General features: G+C 43.1%; 1 protein-coding gene across 2 annotated transcripts in view; it reads right to left on the bottom strand.

Annotated features, from left to right (window-relative positions):
- IGF1R (insulin like growth factor 1 receptor) overlaps nucleotides 1-21956 on the bottom strand; it is a 299068-nt gene that overhangs the window by 49138 nt on the left and 227974 nt on the right. For both annotated transcript variants that reach the window (XM_047766801.1, XM_047766800.1), the window contains exons 3-5: nucleotides 13071-13383; nucleotides 8805-8953; nucleotides 6136-6280 (exon numbers count right to left, since the gene is read on the bottom strand). In XM_047766801.1, coding sequence (XP_047622757.1) covers nucleotides 6136-6280; nucleotides 8805-8953; nucleotides 13071-13383 — 607 coding nt within the window. The remainder of the gene's footprint in view (nucleotides 1-6135; nucleotides 6281-8804; nucleotides 8954-13070; nucleotides 13384-21956) is intronic.

The following is a 21956-nucleotide window of genomic DNA, read 5'->3' on the forward strand; positions in this document are numbered from 1 at the left end:
TGGCACTAGACAACAGATACTTAGCAAATGTTTCCTCTCTGAGTGTTTTTTTTTTTTTTTTTAATTAAAAAAAATTTTTTTTTTCTTTTTTGCTTTTTTAGGGCTGCACCTGTGGCATATGGAGGTTCTCAGGCTAGGGGTCGAATTGGAGCTGTAGCTGCTGGCTTCCACCACAGCCACAGTAACACTGGACCCAAGCAGCATCTGAGACCTACACCACAGATCATAGCAATGCCAGATCCCCAACTCAACTATGAGTGTTTTTAAAATAGCTTTACTGAGGTATAATTTATTGTCCAAAAATTCACTGGTTATAAGTGTACAGTTCCGTGAGCTTCAGCACATTTACTGAGCTGTCCCACAGTCACCACCATGCAGTTTCAGAACACAGCCATTACGCCAAAGGTCTTCACTCCCGATGGTGGTCCATCTCTGATCCCATGCCCAGTCCTTCACTGATTTGCTTTCAGTCTCCATAGTTTTACCTTTCCCAGAAATCACATATTAATGGAATCATAGGAGTAGCCCTTTGCATCTGGCTTTTTTTCACTTACCCTTGTGTTTTTTGAGGTTCACTTATGTTGTTACATTATTGTCAGGCAGTAACCCATCGTGCCACATTGTATCTATCCACTCCTTTGCTGCTAGATGTTTAGGTTGTTTCTAGTTTTTTGGTTTTTGTTTTTTTGTTTTTGAGTGGTGGTATCATGAAAAATACTTTTATGAGCACTCATACACAAGTCTTGTGTGGGCATGTTTTCATTTTTCTCAGGTAGATACTGGAGTAGAGCCTGGAACTGCTGAGTCACATGTTTGTATGTATATTTTTTGGAGGCCAAAGAATGTTAAGGGATAGTCATGTTGCAACCTAATCTTAGAGTTGCAAGAAGGTAGAATAAAGTACAGAGTGTTGCAAAGTCAAGTGGTCCGGACCTGAGCAGAGAGGCCCAGATGTACCCAAGAATTCCAATTCTTATAACCCACCACCTCCACCTACTCTTACTCTTTTCAGGGCAACAATCTTTGGTGGCACTAAAGAATTTGCAATGTTAAATCCTTATTTATCTGATGCCACCAAAAACTAAGGTTGTTCAAATAATGGGATTTTTTCTGATAACAGAAATATTTTTTCTTATTCAAGGGCTTAAAAATTAGGTATTTCATAGAAATCTTGAATGTATTCCAAAATCCTCTTCCCTTCCAAAAGAGCAGAAGAATCTTGATTTTTTTTTTTTAATGTCTAAAGTTATTACTCTGGAAACAGATCACACTACACAGAATAATGTCCTCAAGGAAACTTCGGCCATCTGAATTCTTCTGGAGAAACTGATGATAGCCTGTGCTGTCCCGCCCCCTATTCCAGAGACTGGCAGCCCTGCTGTCCATTCCGATGTGATTTTGCCAGTATCCATCACCAGTGTGCACATCAATTACAGAACAGCTAACTTTGAGTGAATACTAGGAGTTCTACTCCAGGTAACATTCCTTCTCCGCCCCCGCAAGTACCATTCTTAAATTTCATACCTGGACTTGACTCTGTGGTCTGAGCTCCTCAGGAGACATCTGGAGATAGATCTCAGTTCTAGTTTGGAAAGCCAAGGCTGACACACACACAAAGGATCTCTGTACTACTCATTTATTCTCCATCAAAACAAAAGGCTAGAAAACTTTTATCCCATTGAACCAAATGGAAGCACTTATAATCTCATTGGTTATGAGAGGTACAAGAAAAATCTTACTTTAAGGCAAAAAAAATTTAGACGAAAAAAAAAAAAATCAAAGTGCTTTGGGAACATGCTTATGAGAAGAAGAAATAAAGGGATAAAGCAGTTGATTCCAATCATTGCTGCACACTGAAATACCTCAGAATCTTTAGAAAAGCACCCATGTCTGGATCCCACCCCCACATATTCTGATTAAATTGGGATGGAGTGAAACTTGGGCATCAGGATTTCTTAAAAGGTCCCAGATGATTCTAATACGTAGCAATGTTTAGGAACCCCCAGGGTAAAAGTCATCCTGGCTTACCCAGAAATGAAATGTTCTACAAACACTCCTGTAACTCATAAGCCCTGAATGGGCTCCTCTGACAAACTAAATTATTACAACTTCCATACCTGGGTACACAACAGTTTGCATAATCCTAATACCACCTACCTCTCCAGCATTATTTGCCAAAAAGGTCCCCAGATGCCCTAACTCATTGCCTTTGCTGCTGCCCTATCCCAAAATGCCTTTTTTCACTCTCTGCTTCCTGAGTGTTTCCGGAAACCCTCCAAGGCCAAACAGAAAGGCCACCTCTTTTCAGAAGCCTGTCTGATCTTCTTAATCAGGGATCTGACTCTTTCTCAGGCCCATGGTACGTGCCTTTTCCTTCCCCATGGCACTAAGTTCTACATGGCACTGCTGCATTTATCTATTTCTTTTTTTTTTGTCTTTTGTCTTTTTTTGTTGTTGTTGTCCTTGTTGCTATTTCTTGGGCCGCTTCCACGGCATATGGAGGTTCCCAGGCTAGGGGTCGAATCGGAGCTGTAGCCACTGGCCTACGCCCGAGCCACAGCAACTCGGGATCCGAGCCAAGTCTGCAACCCACACCACAGCTCACGGCAACGCCGGATCGTTAACCCACTGAGCAAGGGCAGGGACGGAACCCGCAACCTCATGGTTCCTAGTCGGATTCGTTAACCACTGCGCCACGACGGGAACTCCCATTTATCTATTTCTTATCTTCCTTTTTCTCTTCCTCCCTCCAACTCTTCCCTTCTTTATTTTTTTTTCAAAGTTTGAGTGGAAGATTGTCTCTTTTTAAAGTTCATTTTGCATTCTTTTAAAAAAATTTATTCTTATTGAAGTATAGGTGATGTACAATGTTATATAAGTTTAAGGTATACGACATAGCAATTCACAATCTTTTTTTAAAAATTATTTTTAGGCCACACCCACAGCATATGGAAGTTCCAGGCTAGGGGTTGAATCAGAGCTTCAGCTCCCACCATAGCCATATCTGAGCCTTGTCTGTGACCTATCAAGGCTCCCATGAATGACTAGATCCTTAACCCACTGAGTGGGTTCATTACTGCTGAGCTCCAATGGTAATTCTGGAAATTCATAATTTTTAAGGGTTATATTCCATTTATACTTATTATAAAATATTGGCTACATTCCCTGGGTTGTACAATATATCCCTGTAGTTAGTTATTTTATTTTTATTTATTTATTTATGGCCACACTTGAGGCATATGGAAGTTCCTGGGCCAGGAATCAAATCTGAGCCACAGATGTGACCTACGTGACAGCCGCAGCAACGCTGGATCCTTGGCCTACTGCACCAGGCCAGGGATTGAACCTGTGCCTCAGCAGTGACAATGCTGGGACCCGCTGTACCATAGCGGGAACTCCACTTATTTATTCATTTGCTTTCTAGAGCCATACTCACAGCATATGGAAGTTCTCAGGCTAGGGGTCAAATTGGAGCTGCGCTGCTGGTCTATCCCACAGCCACAGCAAAGCCAAATCTGAGCTGCATCTTCAACCTACATCGCAGCAGCTCACAGTAGCAACACCAGTTCCTTAACTCACTGAGCGAGGCCAGGGATTGAACTTGCATCTTCATGAATACTGGTTGGATTCATAACCCACTGTGCCACAACGGGAACTCCCTCCACTTATTTGTTTCAAATACAATAGTTTACATCTCTTAGTCCCCTCCTCTGATGTTGCCCCTCCCCCCCCCTCCCGACTGTGACCCACTGGTTTGTTCTCCATGTCTGTGTGACTCTTCCCTTCTTACAGGAGTGAGGGAAGCACGTGAAGGGGCTGGATGGTACTAAGCCTCTTCGGTCACCCCTGATACAAGTAAGGGTGATGTTCAGCCTCTTGCGATGAGGCAGGCAGCTCAGAGAACACAGCTCCCATGGAGAGAGGCAAGGTTCTCAAGTGCTGAAACTAAAGAGAACCCTCAAGCAACAGCAGGCAGGAGTACAAAGCTGGAAGCCCAGCATCCTCAGAGCTACAGGGGCTACCAATCAGTAGTAAATGTGACAACCTGAGGTCCACTGCCCTCCCCTGACAGCTAAATACTAGCAGCAAGGGCAGGGGCCTGAGGCTTAGCTGAGCTTGGAAGTGGCCCAAACAACTAAGCAATGACATGTACCTGTAAGAAGACTCAATGGGACTTCAGGTTTTACACACCATTCAGATACTAAGAAATACATCCTAAATATTCTTGCAGGTAAAAATCATGTGGTAATATTTGCTACATTTAAGTGTGTAATACTGGTAGTTAACTGACAGTTAAAAGGTAATCACATCAGGTAATAATTCCTAATAAAAATTAAACTCGGAGTTCCTGTTGTGGCACAGCGGAAATGAATCCTACTAGGAACTATGAGGGTGCAGGTTCGATCTCTGGCCTCGCTCAGTGGGTTAAGGATCCAGTGTTGCCCTGAGCTGTGGTGTAGGTCACAGAAGTGGCTCGGATCTGGCGTTGCTGTGGCTCTAGCGTAGGTCAGCAGCAACAGCTCCGATTAGACCCCTAGCAAGGGAACCTCCATCGGCCCTAAAAAAGACAAAAAGACAAAAAAAAAATTAGTTAAACTCTCCTATCAGCCTATCAGCTCTCCTCTCTATGTATCACACTTGTTCAGCTTGGGAAAAAAAAGAATGCGCATCCTCATGCAGCAGGAAAACTTGCAGATACCTATATGCCAAAGACAAAGTGCTTATCAACCCCAGAGTTTCTGGAAACACAAAACTCCTTAGAGAGAGAGAAAAAAAGTACTGTGCTAAAATTGATTTTAAAATTTAATACAACCAGAGTTCCCACTGAGGCTCAGTGATAACAAACCCAACTAGTATCCATGAGGATGAGGGTTTGATCCCTGGCCTCGCTCAAGTGGGATAAGGATCCAGTGTTGCTGTGAGCTATAGTGTAGGTTACAGATGCAGCTCAGATCCCAGCAGCTGCAGCTCCTATCTGACCCCTAGCCTGGGATCTTCCACAGCCATGGACGCCACCCTGGAAAAAAAACTGTATATAATCATTAAAATAACCATCATCTCAAATTGACAGAGCCTCCGCTTGCCATGCAGGTGACCTGGGACACTCTGGGGCTGGGATTCACCAGGAGAAAGATGTTTTTCTAAACAATCAGTATTCCCAGTGAGGAGGACAGTGTGCTTTTCAAGGATGGAATGAAGAGCTGCCCTCTCTCTTTAGCTGTATCAGATGATGGAATTTTAAGAATTTCAGACTGACCAAGAGTTAGTCTGAGAAAAGCAGGAAGGCTGTAAGGAAACCCTTATGCGGTAACTTTATCCAGTTGGGGCAGATAGATCAGCAAGGACAACCTTTCCCATGACCTTCCCACCTCTTGCTTTCCTAAATTATCTCCCTCAATTCTATAGAAGGAATTAACTCATTAATGGATCTTGCCTTTTATTTCAAAGCTTCAGCTTAAAGCAGGCAACAGCTGTTGAAAGACAGGGGGTCCTGTGAAGAGAAGTCCGTACTCACAGGCACACCCAAGCTAAGAGCTGGCGAGAAAGTGGGTGTGCAGGAAGCGCCTACTTTTAGTCATCCTCTGGTGAAAAGCCTCCAGCTGATTTAAAACCCTTATCACAGAGCACATCTCTGCAGAAGGCAAAATTTCTATCAGGAGCACAAATCCTGTGAGCTGATCGATAGTAACAATTTTGTGAATCAAGATTTCTTTGTAATAGAATGAACTGTTCCTACGCCTGCGAAGCTCTGACCTCCCAATCCGTTGGTAAAGCTGAAGTGGTTTCTACATAGTGGAGTAAAGCATCCCGAGGCAGGTAAGGATCTTGTCAGTGATGACTTGAGAGACAGGTAAGCACTTGGGACCTATTCCTGGTGCTTTGGTAGAAACAGTTCCTACCACACCCCGGTCTCCCACTTTGCTGACCATGATCAGAGGCGCAACCCCTGATGGTTGGGTCACAGTGTGGTCCAAGCACAGACAGCTGTGACTACACCAGACTCCACGTGAGTCTGGTGGAGTGGAGTGAGTCACTCGGAGTAGCTCGGGAAAGTACTGCTACTTTCACTTCTCTCGAACACAGACCTTTGAAAGCACGCTCCATTCTCTGCAGGTGGAGAATGTCAGCACTTACCCCTCTAGCTGCTCCTCCCCTAGGATCTGGCGAAGATTTTTCAGGAAGGACAAGGAGACCAAGGCATGGGAGTGGCGGATCTTCACGTAGCCCGTCACCACCTCGATGAGCCCCATGAAGTTCTCTAGCTCCGAGGCAATGTTGTCTATGACAAGAGGGAGCTGTGTCATTGAGTGTTCACTTGGTACAAAGGGGACACACTCAGTTTCTTGCAAACATGATGGAGAGCAATTCAGTTCAGGCCAAGTTTTGGTGGTGCCATCTAGATGCTCACGGGACCCCCATTCCTTGTCTATAAAAATGCATTTCCTGAAGTCTGACTTTTAACACCCTCACCCTGAGGACAAGGCCTCTGGGGCAGGGGAAGGGGAGTTTCTAGAAGGCCGGGTACTGCAGCTCCTAGGCTGATTCACAGAATGTAAAATCATAAGTACCAGACCACCAATTAGCTAAGGCAGACACATCTAGGGAACGTCTTTTAAGATGCTCTGTCAACAGACAGTGCTGCCTCCACAGAACAAGGGCGTAACTAAATAAACAACATTTTCTCAGTCTCATTAGGAACTGCCTTTGCTGCATTTCTGGTTCCTAAGATACAGGGATCTATATATAAAGATTCCATCTCACTAAGACTGGAAGAAAACACTCTGAAATGTTAATGATGGTTATCGGCAGGTGGTTTTCAAAAATTCATTTCCGCACCTCTAAGTTTTCTATCATGCACATTTATGATTCTCATAGGTAGAAAATAGTTGGGAAAATCATTGCTAACAGATGTGCAAAATAACATAATGTATAAACAGTGTATTTCCTTTCATCTTGTAGCCTATCTTCTTCTCACAGTAAATAAAAACATAAACTTGAGTTCAACTTACGCCAAAATTGTAACACATACTATAATGAATTGGGTGTGGTGCAGCTAATAGAATTTTACTGTGTATGATCTGTGCTTTTTATTTAATAAAAGGTTCTATTTTGCTTTTAATTGATAAACATCAAAGAATAAGGGTACTGTCCTCTGGGGTAAGGCTCTACAGTTAATGTATAGTTTGATGGTTTTCCAAGAGAAATGAAGGAGAAATTCAAGTTGTAAAGACTAGAGGCTGCCTACAGTTGATGTTTCAAGGGAAAGATCCTGAATTTTAAATGTGGGGTGGGACTCATGCCTTTTAGTCAAGGCTGAGGAATGTCCTTTCCAATGAGAGGTCCAACCGCTTTCCTGCAGTGGACATAAACTGGAAGGCACATTTCATCCCCAGGCATGAATATGTGCCAACTCCTTCTCAAACTATCCTACTCCACGGATTTAATTCATGGACTAAATTTTTATCTTGAGGATGGAAAGATGGAAAAAAAAAAAGGAAGGATTAGGCATTTAAAGGGTATATCCTAGGGAATAAGGAAATTTTTTTTACAAGTTAAGAAATCTAGTTAGAGCAAAAAGAATAAACCTTCAGAATACCATAAAGGTAAGAAAATTCTAGTCATGTGGAAACAAAGTTATCCCTGTTGTGGAGAGGTGAAAGGTATTGTGAAAGTCAAGAGATAACCAAAAATTCAGAAGAACTAAGCAAAAAATTATTTCTGCCATCTTTAAACCACAAGAATAGAGCTCATTCATTGTACAGATAGTATTAGGGAAAAGTAAATGTCCTGAATAAATAAGATATTTTTGCCTCAAAAACAGTACAAGAAAAATTTCTTCACAAAAGGATTTAGAAAAAAATTCCTTTCAACCTCAAGGTCTTCTTACTATATTTCTCCTAGCTTATGAACGTATCAGTACCTCCACCAAGTAGAGGAAAATTTAAGGCACTGTTACTAGAAGCTCTTGTCGATTACGGATCAGAATGAAACTATCACCAAATAAGACAACAGGAAATGCTTCACATGAATATATAATTTCCAAGAATGCTATCTAGTGCAAACAATGGCAATCCTACAGACCGTGAGACTGAAGCTTTGATGACATATGTATCTTGTATCTTTTTGGTTCTCAGAAGTAACTTAGAGAGTGACCACTTGCAGACTTAATAAAATTTGAAAGTGACGTCATTAAATTCTCTTCAACACATCCAAGTAACCCACACTCTTTGGATTTAAAGCTCTGTGGACTTGGCTCCGGCTGGAGACTGCTGAGTCACACCTCTGATCCATCCATCTCTTCTAGGGTTTATGTGTGCTGGGACATGCATTTCCTGAGTAAGATGAAACTTAAAGATGAAGGACGACCTTCTGCAGAAATAAATGCTGTGTCAATGGCTAAAAAACAGTCTCTTTTTTCTTTTTTTTTTGCTTTTTAGGATTGCAGGTACAGCATAGGCTGGGGGTAGAATCAGAGCTGCAGCTGCCAGCCTACACCACAGCCACATCAACACCAGATCTGTAACTCACTGAGCGAGGCCAGGGATTGAACCTGCATCCTCATGGATATTAGTTGGGTTCATTACCATTGAGCCACAATGGGAACTCCCTGTTTTTGTTTTTTGTTTTTTGTTTTTAAATCTTTGAGGGAAACTCAAAGGAGGAGCATTGAGCATGAGGCTTACACACCATGTTGTTTTCCTAAACCCATATTTAAGTTGTGAGTCATGGATGAGTTGGAATAAGCATCAGCAAAAGAAAACCAGGAGATCTGGCCATCTCTTCCAGCGAGATGGAATACTTACTGCCACGTCGGATGTTAATGAGCAGGTTGCCCTTGAAGATGGTGCATCCTTGGAGCATCTGAGCAGAAGTGACAGAATCAATGGTCTTTGTCTTCTTCTCTTCCTCACAGACTTTGGGGCAAGGGCCTTCGCAAGGGATACAGTACATGCTGTTGAACATAACCAACCCAAAACACAGAGAGCTGAGTCCATCTTGTATTAACAAAGAAATCATAAAGCTATGCCTTTATTCTAGGTGTTTTTTACAGCACACATCACAAAAAGCAACCATTGGAAACATTCAAGTGGTTGCACTGTATCTCATCCCCAAGCCTTCCCAGGATAAGCCACTCAAATTGCAACTAAAAGGGGAAACTGCCTACAAAGGAAAAGTGTGCTGCCTGCTTCCAGACAAAACACATGATACATCCTCGAGGCATGCATGTATCATAGGCTGTGACTGATGAGCCAGCCAGTCCCAAGAGGGAGAAAATGCCTTACAGAAAGGAAGCACTGAGGGGCTCCTAGGAAGAACAGAACTGTTCTGTGATGCTGTGGCCCCTGCTGATGCTTCTGGGAGAGTAGACAGGGTCAGCAAAGGGACAGCAGCATTTCTGCCACTAACAGGAATCTAACTCCTGCAGCCAGCGGCCCAGCAAAAAGCCCAGTGAGGGATTCTGAAAGGCATGTGGTAGAGCGCAGATCCATTATTTTCTTACTAAAGCACAACTGAAATAATTTCTTGACAGTGTTTGGCAAAAACTTGTAAATTGATCCAAATGTTGTTTTCGCTGCATACACAATAAAAACAAGGAAGTTCCATTACTTTGTAATGAGCTATTTCAAATGCAATCCAGAGCATGCCACAAACTACCAAGAGTCAGGGACTAGTGAGTGAGATTGGCACTTTTCCTGCTTACCTAGCCTTATTTAGGGAATAGTAGACAGAATGCTAATGCCAAAACAGCACACCACAATCAGAAAGTTGAGAAGATTTCCAAACAAATAAATGATACAACATTATAGGATTGGTGTGCAAGAGGATGGTGAACTGGAAAGCCACTATATTTACATGATTATTCTTGAATGATCTTTCAAATTTCATGAAGACAAGTACAGTACATTCAAGAAAACAGAGTAGGTCATAGCCCTTTGCATTCAAGTCCACCCTCCAGCCAAACTTTATTGCAAATCTAAGGCAAAGATGAGGGTTTTGTTTAAAAGCTTATAGATGAATAAAATTTCCTTGCCATTTTCCTATTCCATGCTGGGAGAACAGGAGGCAAGGCTTCCAAAGGAACTGGACCAAACACAGCCATGGAGATTTCTCCTTTCTTGAACATCACAATCAACATTCTCATTTCTAGAAAAGGGGGGCAGCTTCCCTTCATGACTTTGTGTTGTTCTTTTATTGCTCCTAATTTAGCTACATGCCAGATAACAGCCTACCTCCCTTTAAAAAAAATTGTTATTTTGAAGTAATTATAGATACACAGAAAGGTGCAAAGATAATCCAGTTCTGTAAACCCTTCACCTGGTTCCCCCCAATTGTTCCGTCTTACATAATGATAATGCAATTATCAGCACTGGGGAAACTAACATGCCTACAATGCATGCCTATCATTCTATGGCATCTTAGTACTTGTGTAAACAACTGGAACTAGCCCAGCACCACAAAGATCTTCCTGCTGCTCCCCAAATAGTCACCCTGTCCCCACCTCTCTAACTCATGGCAGTCAATGATCTGTTCTCTATCTCTATAACGTTGTTCTTTTGAGAATGCTATATAATTATATAATGAAATACATGTTACAAATGTTATATAATTTATATAATGTACTGTAATCCTACAGTGTCTGACCTTGTGGGATCGGCTTTTTGCACACAGCATAATATCGTTGAGATCCATTCGTGTTGTATGTGTTTTAATAGTTTGTTTCTTTTTATTGCTGACTGATATTCTGCAGTATGATGGCTCACTGTTTGCTCAGCCATTTACCTGTTGTGGAACATCTGCCTTGTTTCCAGTTTTTGGCTTTTACAAATAAAGCTGTTCTGAACAACAGTGGACATGTTTTCATTTGAATGTAAGTTTTCATTTCTCTGGGATAAATGTTCAGGAGTGTTAACTTCTGGGTTGTAGGTTAAGTGTATGTTTGGTTCCCTCTGACATTTTATTCAGCAATTTCTGCACCAAACACCTTTCTTAAAATGTCTAGGAATCATCCAGCACTTAAAAAATGTTTTTCTAAGGAAGTGCTCTGATTAGATGTTTAAAGTTTAAGCTTCCTCAAATCCATTTTGGTACAGAGCGGGTATAAACAGTATTAAAAAATAAGTATTTTACAGTAAGTGTCAAATAGGCCTTAGAGGCAGAGAGGAGGATTTATTAGTTCTTGATGGCATTTTAGGAAAAGGTGGCTTTGAACAGACTGTAAGCACAGGTAGGAAAAATAACAGCTCAGTTCTTTGAAGAGTGAACTGCAGTAGGAGAAACTGTCACAGTGCATAGTGCCCCTATGTTGCCCCACTGCTCTGATAGCTGCAAATAACTGAATGCCTCCAAATATCACAGGAAACACCACCTGCAGGACAAAGAAGTTATTACCCAAGGTCGTGCACGAGCTGCCCCATCTCCACCACAACCCTTGGGGAAGAATTATGGCTGAGTTTTAAATGGGTTCTAGGCACTGCTCTAGGCACTTGGCAAAGCCTTTTTGAGTTCTAAGGCTAGCAATAAAATGTGATAGACTTATTTTGGGTGGAATATGTATACTTTATAGGTTCACTGGCATCATTGGCACATTTGTCATTTTAAAGTATTAGAGTAATTTTTACTATTACAATGGTCAGAAAGTTGTTCTACATCTAATATTATGAAATGATGTGTGTTTTATCTTTGATCTGAAGGAACCTTATATCACACTGGATAAACAGACTCCCCTTTACCAAGACTTGCTTGGTGCAGTTTGCAGAAACAGACTGCCACAAATGGAAGAGAAATTGTGCATTAGGTTCGAAATTAATAATTCCTTTTCCAGTGGCATTTCATGCTTGTAGAATAGTTTTATTTTGAAGAACCTAGACATGTAAGGTACTTCTGGTGCCAATCAAGAACTAGGCATTTGGGAGTTCCCGTTGTGGCGCAGTGGTTAACAAATATGACTAGGAACCATGAGGTTGAGGGTTCGATCCCTGGCCTCACTCAGTGGGTTAAGGATCCAGCGTTGCCGTGAGCTGTGGTGTAGGTCGCAGACATGGCTTGGATCCCGCATTGCTGTGGCTCTGGCGTAGGCCGGTGGCTACAGCTCCGATTGGACCCCTAGCCTGGGAACCTCCATATGCCGTGGGAAGCGGCCCTAGAAAAGGCAAAAAGACAAAAAAAAAAAAAAGAAAGAAAAGAAAAAAAAAAAGAACTAGGCATTTGGCCCATTACAACAGAATTACTCTTCTCTGAGCTTTCTCTGCTCTGCTGAAGAGGAGGCAACAGCCATCCCAGATGTCCTTTTGCTTCCAGGGTTATAGTCCTATACTTTGTACCAACACTGCCATTGCTTTTTCAAGAACTTAAAATCAATGACAAATTTGCAGAAGTCCAGCTGGCATGCACAGAGGGATGCCATTTGCCATAAGGAACTTCTTTGCTTCCCAGGAGATGTCTCAGTGTCCAGGAAGGAAAGTGAGAGATACAAAGAACACTGAGGGAGGGTAAAGGGTGTGTGTGTGAGTGAGTGTGCGTGGGTGTGTGTGTGTGCAGAAGGTGCTATTGGAAAACATCCATTACTTTAAGCTACTGCTTGCTTAGTGGCAGCTAGTTCAGGTGCAGGAAGGGAGCCAGTGCTAAGAGACTTTGGAGGCCAGCCGGCTGCCTCAAGGATGCTGGCGGGCTTGCCTGGTCTTCCCTCCTGTACTCCCAAAGCCTTCACTGGGCTAGTGTTGAGCAGCACTGGGGGTGGGAAAAATCTCAGTATACAGTCTCCCCCCTCCCCCTGCTGCTGGGGTGGCAGCCTGACAACTGCAAAGAGAGACAGTGCCCTCCAGGGACCTGAGCCAGTAAACCAGGTACTTAATTCCAAATGGCCAGGCAGTACTCTTCCAAATTGAAACAAAGCAAAGTGGAAAAAAAAATTGCCCATTGCTCCTTGAGCTAGCCAAAGCTGAAGTAATACCAGCCCCCTCCAGAAGCTCCATCTCCCTTAACCTCCCCAGGGTCCCACCGGATGGAGTCCAGCAATGCCCCTGGGGAGGGGGCGGTAGCGTGACTGTGACCCCAGCGCCCACACTGACCTCTGGCTGCCATTGCGGATGAAGCCTGAAGGGCACTCCTGCATGCACTCGCCATCATGGATCACAAAGCCCTCGGAGTCACTGCTCTCCGCACTGGGGATGTTGGCGCAAAAGTCGCGGTCCACGCAGCGCCAGCCCTCGAAGCGGTAGGTGTTGGGCGGGCAGCTGGGCACGCAGACTCCGGCGTAGTAGTAGTGGCGGCAGGCCACACAGGCCGTGTCGTTGTCGGGCGCGCTGCAGCTGCCCAGGCACTCGGGGTGGCAGCATTCGTGGTTCTCTGTGCACGCCCGCTTCCCGCACGCGCTCGGGCACACTGTGGGTGACAAGCAAGGGGTGAGGCCAGTGAGCTGGATGGCCTCCTCGGGGCCCAGACAGCACCCAAGCAGAGCAGCATTCATCCACTACTAGCAGCACCAGATCGCCCCACACAGTGCAAACCAACCACCTCTATGGTCCCCAAATGCAAGATCACCGGGCACCAGATCTGAATGAATGGTATTACATATTTGGAGTTTCATCAAGGCAGGGAGCAGTTACCCTGCATTTCCACTCAGGTGAGCAGGGGTTAACATCCAGCTCCTCCTATTTCATCTTTGACCTTGATCCTCTCTTTTCTCATCTACAAAACTGGGTAATCATCTCCATCTTGGAAGGCTACCTGTGGCACGTGTGACACTGTAGAAGCCCTATGTGAACAATACAGTTTATTATTATTTAGAGGTGTATGTACTGCTCCATCTGCATTTTGAATAGGTTCCTTACTGAAATATCTTAAAAAGCCGTAGTGGGCAGAAATGCTTGCTTATGTTTTAAATGACTAAGCTAGTGATGATGATGCCATTCAGGTTGACAAAGTGGTTTAGAAAAGATTGTGTCTGCTTGTATCGTATCAAAGGTCTTACCCCAAATTAGTGATGATATTAACTTATTCAAGCATCCCAACCTAAACATCTCTGAAAGGTCCTCATGTCCTTCTCAAATATAAGAAAGTGGGTGGATATGCAGTGTGTCTTGAGCTCAGAACACCAAAGGATATTAGAAGTCATCTCCTCTGAGGCCCTCTGTGCTAAAGTTAAGTGAAAACAGTGTCTAAAAACCAGAGATCCACAATTCATGTCCCAAATAGATGAGCTGGCATTTATTTCCATAACAGAATTGTAATGATCACACTCTAAGGGCTCTTAGTTTTACTAGCAAATAAAGTGTAAGTCAACAAAATATGAAATGTGGTTTGCATTATATGCTTCCTACTTTTTCCTTGAGTTGAAAACAACACACAATTACTTAAAAATATGTATTATCGACTCTGACATGCATTATTTAGCCAAGATTCTATTACTCCTTTTACTTTTAATAAAAAATACCAAAAAATCAGAGATCACAGATAACAAAATACATAGGACATCTAGTCTGCCTGTCCACAATGTCACCTTATCAATACCTTCATAGGTAGCCCCTCCCAGATAATTGTCTATGCATGTACATGCACTTATAAACATAAATATCTCTAAAAAAAATCAAGCCATTCTGAAAGCATTTTTGGCCAAACATACTGTGAATTCCATAATCATTTAACAGCTGCATTGTATCCCACAGTATAGTATATCCTAAGTTATAATCAGTCTCCTACTATTAGACATTTTGTTTATTCCCAACATTTTATTATTACAGTGAACACTTAATCTTCATGAGAATTCTTAATTATTTCGATATAATCAGTTTCCAGAGTTAACCCTGCTGGACCAAAGTGCCTTCTGGAATGCCTTTGTGCCAATTTACTCATCTACAAGCTGTATCCAGGAGTCCCAATTTTTACCGCAAATGGGTGCATTTAAAATCAGGTATCAGAACTTGGATATTCAAATGAATACTGTCACCTCTGAAGAAACAGACAAATTCTCCTGATACTACCAAGCTAAAAATAACTTTGCAATGTTCTTCTATGATCATCATCTTTTGGCTGAAACAGCAAGTGGCCTTCCATTATTAATTCTTAACTATTTTGGTAATAGAACCTTTATTTTTAACATTTTGCTATCTAGTTACGTATGATACCTCCCAGTCTCTCCTGTAAGCTAGAAATCACTTAAGTTCTAGTCAGTGAGACACTAGCAGCCTTTGTGGGTAGAAATTCCCAGAAGAGTCCTCAAAAGAGAGAAGTCATGCCCTTCTTCCTCCTTGCTGGTTAGAATACAGGTGTGATGCATGAAGCTCAAGTCTCCATCTTGGACCATGAGGGAGCCGGTTTACAATGGCAGAGCAAGATAAAAGGAATGTGGTCCTTCATGACTGTTTAGCCCATAGGCTAACCCTGGACTGCTGACCTCTAGACTTGTTTACAGGAATAAGAAATAAACTTGTATCTTGTTTAAGTGCCTGCCATTTACTAGATGCAACAGAACAAATCCCCACTGAGATGCGCTTTCAGAATTGTGGATAAGCAAAAAGGACAACTGTTCTTGTTGGTTTATGTCATTTGTTAATCAGAATTGACTTTCAACGATTTCTGGCTGTTTCTAAAAATGAATCTACCCAAAAAATCACAAGGAAGAATTATCTCTAATCACACCAAAAGAAGTACATTTAGGGGTTGTAGGAGCTCTTGAAATGGTGAGATACATCATATGTTATGAAGCAGATAATGCAAACTTGAATTCACAAGCTTAGTGCATTCACAGTTAAGGCATATGCACATGCCCCCCTCACTCTACCCTCAAATCTCACACTTGATCTAATAATCACATAGATTAAATGACTGTGTAAGTTCAAATATATCTATTAAAGGGATAACTACAAGGCCCAAGATCTAAAGTAAATTGCAAATCATTAGTTCAGGTTTTTAGACAAGAGAACATAAGTCCACCTCTCCCTCATTTATTTATCCATTTAGCAACTAGAAACTATCATATTAAGTGAAGTTAGACAATGAAAGACAAACATCACATGCTATCACTTATATGTGGAAGTTTTTTTAAAAAATGATATGAATGAACTTATTTGCAGAACAAAAACAGACTCACAGACTTTGAAACACTTATGGTTGTCAAAGGGGACAGGTGAAGTGGGGAGGGATGGACTGGGGGTTGGGGACTGACATAGGCACACCGAGGTATATGGGATGATTGGCCAATGGGGACCTGCTGTATAGCACAGGGAACTCTACCCGATATTCTCTGATAATCTATGTGGGACAAGAATCTGAAAGAGAATGGATATGTGTTTATGTATGACTGAATCACTTTGTTGTACAGCAGAAATTATTGCAATCTTGTAAATTACCTATACTTCAATAAAACTTTTTAAAAAAGAATCTGACTGCAGTGGCTCAGGTCACTGAGGACGCGTGGGTTCAATCCCCGGCCTGGTGCAGTCAGTTAAAGGATCCGGCGTTGTCACTGCTGTGGCTCGGATTCAATCTCTGGTCCAGGAACTCCCATATCTATGGATGCAGCCATTAAAGAAAAGAAGAAGAAGAGGAGTCAAGCCAGAGGAGAAATGTTATGTTGTCCCTACAAAATGTATGTAATATAATAGATCTTCTAGGTTTATGTAGTTAAAAATGAAACTAGCTGTAGAAACCATGTTTACATGAAACTGCTGTGTTGAGCACACACCCCATTCAGAGCACTGAAGTCCCCAGGGCTGCTTTTTAGCCATCAGTCACCACTAGGCTTTGTGACTGGAGGAAGGGAAAACTGATTAAGAATCTTCCGATCATCATCAGAGACTACCTGGGACCAATATCTACATGGAAAACGCCCTTTTCCTTCTGACAACTTAAATAAAATGCTATATAAAATGACAAGTAACAGACACTGATATCAAATAGCCATTAATAGCTATTAATAGTTTTAAGTACTAAAAACTTAAGGGCATTTAAAAGAATAGAAAAATGCCCCCGTGCACTTGCTCGGACTCAGTTATACCCAAATGCAAATGTTGGGCATTTTCAGTATGAAAAAGAAAAAAAAAAAACCCTAAAAAAAGTATCTGTAGGAACATTTTGCATTCCATTCCCCATTCCACTGGAAGCAGCACCTCTGGGCAGTGGTCCACTGAGACCGTCCCCCCATCCCACTCTCCCTGCCCAAGTGGTGCAATTGCATGGAGTTGCACTGTCAGTCAGTTCCTGCCACAAGCAGCACACAGGCTAGGGAATTAAGGCTTTTTTCAGCGATGGGCACTACTTCAGAAGGAATTTCAGTAAAGCTTAAATCAGGTAAAATCCTGTTCTTTACATACAGAATAATTCCACTTACAGGGATAGCAAATCTTCTGTGTTAAATGATGCAACTGTGCACAAACATGCATCAAATACATTCGGGGAATAAAAGAGGGAATATGATGGGGAGAGGAGGAGAAAGGTGACTGTTTGCTGGAGGACAGACTCCAGGGATGGAAGCCAGTCTTCCCCTGGCTGCAGCATCAATCTGTGAAGGCTCTGGGAAGCGGGCAAGAGAACCCACAGGAGTTCAGGATTAGAGAGTCCTGGAGCCAGCCCCAGAAGCCTGCTGTAAATTTTGCCTCATCTCAATGTATATAAATATTATTAGTGTTCAGGACTATTAAGGGATTTCTTGAAAAGCCCCGGGCAGTGTGTCTCGCCAGCGGATGGATGGCTGTTCCACACAAAAGCCAAAACTTAAAATTTAGTACAGTTACCAAATTTCCAATTACGGAGCTGTGAGAGAAAGGAAGGGAACTTCTTCCCTGGCTTCCATGAATAAGGAGTACACCTAACATGATGAAAGGCATTTCCACTTTCAAAAATGAGAGGAAAATGGAAGGTGCTATAAACTAACAAATACACAGGGGGAGGAACAAATTGATTTTGCTCAGGAGATCTTTCTATTCATTGGAATTTTTACAATGACCAACAATAAAAACAAATGCCTATCTAAACTGTTGGAAAAGCTAATGGCAGGTCCCAAATCTACACTAAAAGGACTCATTCAGGGTCACAATCTCATAAAAATGAGGCACTGCATTTAAAAGCTCATTCTCTTCAAGGGACAGGAAGAAAGTCACACATATCAATCTTTAACTCTCTCCCTCCCTGGAGCCCTTGTATTTATTAAATTCTTTCTAGGGATTTTAAAAACATTCCTTTTTGTTCTTGCCAATAAGCTCTTTAATAGTCTTTACCTTGAGAAATCAGTTTTAAAAGTGTATGTTGGAAGAAAAGATGGAAACCTCAACCTCCTCACATGGAACAAAAAATAAAAAAGAGGCCACTTAGACACACAACTCTAAAAAACACAAACATTTTATATCCAATAATTTTTAAAGTATAGAACCAGTTCACAAATGTTGAAATAAGGGCAAGCTTCTAAATCAAAATACAGACTAGTGTGAGGTCCTCTTAGGTATTTCTGTGTACCCTAAGGGAAACATCACTGTTCCATATAAAAAGAGGGGTGACTGGAGTTCCCGTCATAGCTCAGCGGTAACGAACCTGACCAGTATCCATGAGGACATGGGTTTGATCTCTGGTCTGGCTCAGTGAGATCCAGCATTGCTGCAAGATGCAGCTTAGGTCGCAGATGTGGCCTGGATGTGGTGTTGCTGTGGTTGTGATAAAGGCTGACAGCTATAGTTCCAATTCGACCCCTAGTCTGGGAAGTTCCATATGCTACAGGTGCAGCCCTTAAAAAATGAGGGAGGGGGTGTCTTTCCTAAAAGACAGGTGTTACTATGCATTAAGTGAACTGCTGCTAACTCCAGAAGAACAGCTCAACTTCATTCAGCTTCTCAAGTTCATCAAGGAGACATGTGGTCCAAAGAAATTTTGTGGTTTTCTCACCTGGCCAGGAGAGGAGCTGATTCCATCAGACATTGTGGGGAGGGGAGCAAAGAAGACCCCAGCTGGGTCAACTGAACTCACAAAACCCACCCCTTGGCCCAGCACAGCCAGAAGTCACATAAGGCTGTCATCATTCTCCTCTGGAGAGCACTGAGCCACAGTTGAGAGGATGTGAAAAGCTCTTCTGACTGTTCAATACCTTGACCATACCCTAGGCTAGGTCCTGTAAGCTAGGCTGATAAGACAGCACAGCCTCTAAAGTAGAGCAGTGCAAACACGAGAAGTGCAAGCAAAGAGCCAATGAGGAGGGTTTCCCAGGGGAAGGGACTACCAGGTCCCCCTTGAAAGGTTGGAAGGAGCTAGCAGGCACACAATGGTGATGGCAGGGGCTGATGAGGAACGGGGCCCAGAGAACCAGGCTCAGCATGGCTGCAGAAGCTAGGTTTTGGAGCTTGAAGTGTCTGGGGAGAATGGGAGAAAAGATGGGGAGACAGAAGTAGAGAGCTGCAAGAAGGTCCTTTTAAACCACAAACAGGAGTTTGGACCATTCTTAAGAGAAAAGTGATGTTACTACTTGACAATTTTTTTTTTTTTTCCATTTTTGGCCACCCTGCGGCATATGGAGCTTCTGGGCCAGGGATCAGATCTGAGCTGCAGTTGCGACCTAAGATGCAGCTGCGATAATGCCGGATCCTTAACCCACTGTGCAGGGCTGGGGATCCAACCTGAGCTCCAGTGCTCCTAAGATGCTGCTGATTCTGTTGTGCCACAATGGTAGCTCTGCTGCTTGAGGATTTTAAGCAGGGAGTCAGGTGAGTTGATGTGCAATTTAGAAGGATCACTCTGGGTGCTGAATGGAAAAGAGAATGGAAGGATGACCCAAAGGCCATGGTGGCCATCTCTGTGAGCAATGACAGCAGCCCTGACCAGGGGGCAGCAGCACAGGTGGAGGAAAGTGGGCAGAATGTGTGGTGAATTATTTTTCTTTTCCCAGCAGGGGTAGCGAGAGATCAGTTCATTTCAGGATATGCTCTTTTTGTGCATACACTTCAAATAGACAAGCCTGGAACATACCTGCATGGATGCAATGGAGTCTGAGCTGGCAAGGTCAGGAGGCATGGTCAGCAGACAGAGGCAGAGGAAGAGGAGGGAGGGGGGCATCTAAGGAGCAGCAACAGGACCCTAGACAGAATTCCAAAGCTACCACCACCTGTGGGGGGCCCAGTGGAGTTCCTGCTCCTTTCAAATACCTCCATTCTTTTAAAATAACCCATTCCATACAATCTGTGAATTCTGGATTCCATGTTTCTACCCATGTCTCCTCCTTGACAGACACACAAGTTCGAGTTTAAGTAATGATAATATGAATTTATGGGATTCTTCTAAGCCTCTCAAACATGATAGCAAGCCCCAAAGGACAAGGTTGGGCCCCACTGCTTTCTCCTGGGTCATCAAATCAACCAGCCTGAGGGCAAAAAGAAAGGTTCACCTTCAGGGCTGCTTCTGAAGCCTGCAGGCCATGCTGATTTTGGAGCTCCATGCCCATCCTTTCAGCTACAAAGGTGGGTGAACCACTGATTTCCTGCCATGTGGCTGGTTGTTCCAGTTGGACAGAGTCGGTGTCCAGTTCTGACTGCAGAGGGGGTCAGGGCCTGACCAGGGGAACCCACCTCAGGCCAGGGGATCTTCAGCCCACCCTCACTCTTAAAATAATCTTTGATCTGTCCTCCCTTTTATCCTTACACACACTCCTCCCCACCCAAAACTCCAAGCTGAAACATCTATCAAAAGGGCAGAGAGGTGAGGAGCAGCAAGTTGCTAAGTCTGGAGTTCTCTAAATAAGTCATCTAGGATGGAAAAGCAGGCTTCCATGAAAATGCTTAGAGAGCCATGAAGTATAAAGAAAATAAAGCTGGGAGTTCCTGTTGTGGCTCTGTGGTAACAAACCTGACTAGTATCCATGAGGATGCAGGTTTGATCCCAGGCCTTGCTCAGTGGATTAAGGATCCAGTGTTGCTCTGAGCTATGGTGTAACAGACTCGGCTCAGATCTGGTGTAGCTGTGGCTGTGGAGTAGGCCTGCAGCTGCAGCTCTGATTCACCCCTTAGCTTGGAAACTTCCATATGCCACACCAGTGGCCCTAAAAAAAAGCAAAAATAAGTTTAAAATAGAAAAGAAAGTTGGTACAACTACATGTGTGCTACACTCTCATGCACATGTATGTATATGTGCGTATATTTATAAGTCATGCATATATGTAATGAGTAAAGCACTGTTTTCTCAAAAGGAAGACAAGAAGAATCTGTCAAACTTCTTGCCATCCTGAGCAACGACTCAGAACCACTGCCTTGAAATCCTAGGCAGAGTTTCCAACAACTTCCCAACCAGCCTCTGCCTGGAAAATTGTAGCAGTTATTCCTGATGAGTTACTCATGCCAAAGAAAGTTCAAGGGGTAACCCCAATGTCTTAAATGTTCACAAAAGAAAGTTGCATTTGCAACATTTCCCTTCTCAGAGCCAAAAGAAACCACCTCTTATGCTGGAGGAAACATTCTAGCATAGAAGTGGCCAGACTAAGAGACAATTTAATGGTTAGAATCTGAAGATACTTCATTTTCTCTGTTGGAAGTGAAAGGGTTCTGTGGCCCCCCTCAAAGGTTAGCAGCAGAGCAGCAGAGTTTGGGGAAGGGACCCAGAGGTCCCAGTGCTGAGCTCTTGGCAAGCCAGGAAGGGCTGCGTGGGGAAGCGGGGGCCACAGTCCCTGATCCTGTAATGAGCCTGAAAGCTCTCATCTTCTTCCATGGGCAGACTATATGGAGGAGGGTCTCCTTGCAACCTTTGAAGGGATTTTCAAGACTCAGTTTTGAGTCAGCTTCCTTCTTCATAGGAAGGGCCCTGTACAGAGCATCCTTGAGTAAGCAGGTAAACTTCCTACAGTCCTAGGGTAAGCAGAGAGGGTGGAAGTTATGTACATTCCTCTTCACTGCTTCCTTCCTGTCACCTGTCTACTCTGGCCTTCACTCCTTCTGAGGTGACACAGGGTGGCAGGGCCACTTCAGAACCTGCAGGAGCAGAGAGCCTCA

The sequence above is a fragment of the Phacochoerus africanus genome, chromosome 2 (assembly GCF_016906955.1).
Source record: "Phacochoerus africanus isolate WHEZ1 chromosome 2, ROS_Pafr_v1, whole genome shotgun sequence".
Classification (NCBI taxonomy): Eukaryota; Metazoa; Chordata; class Mammalia; order Artiodactyla; family Suidae; genus Phacochoerus; species Phacochoerus africanus.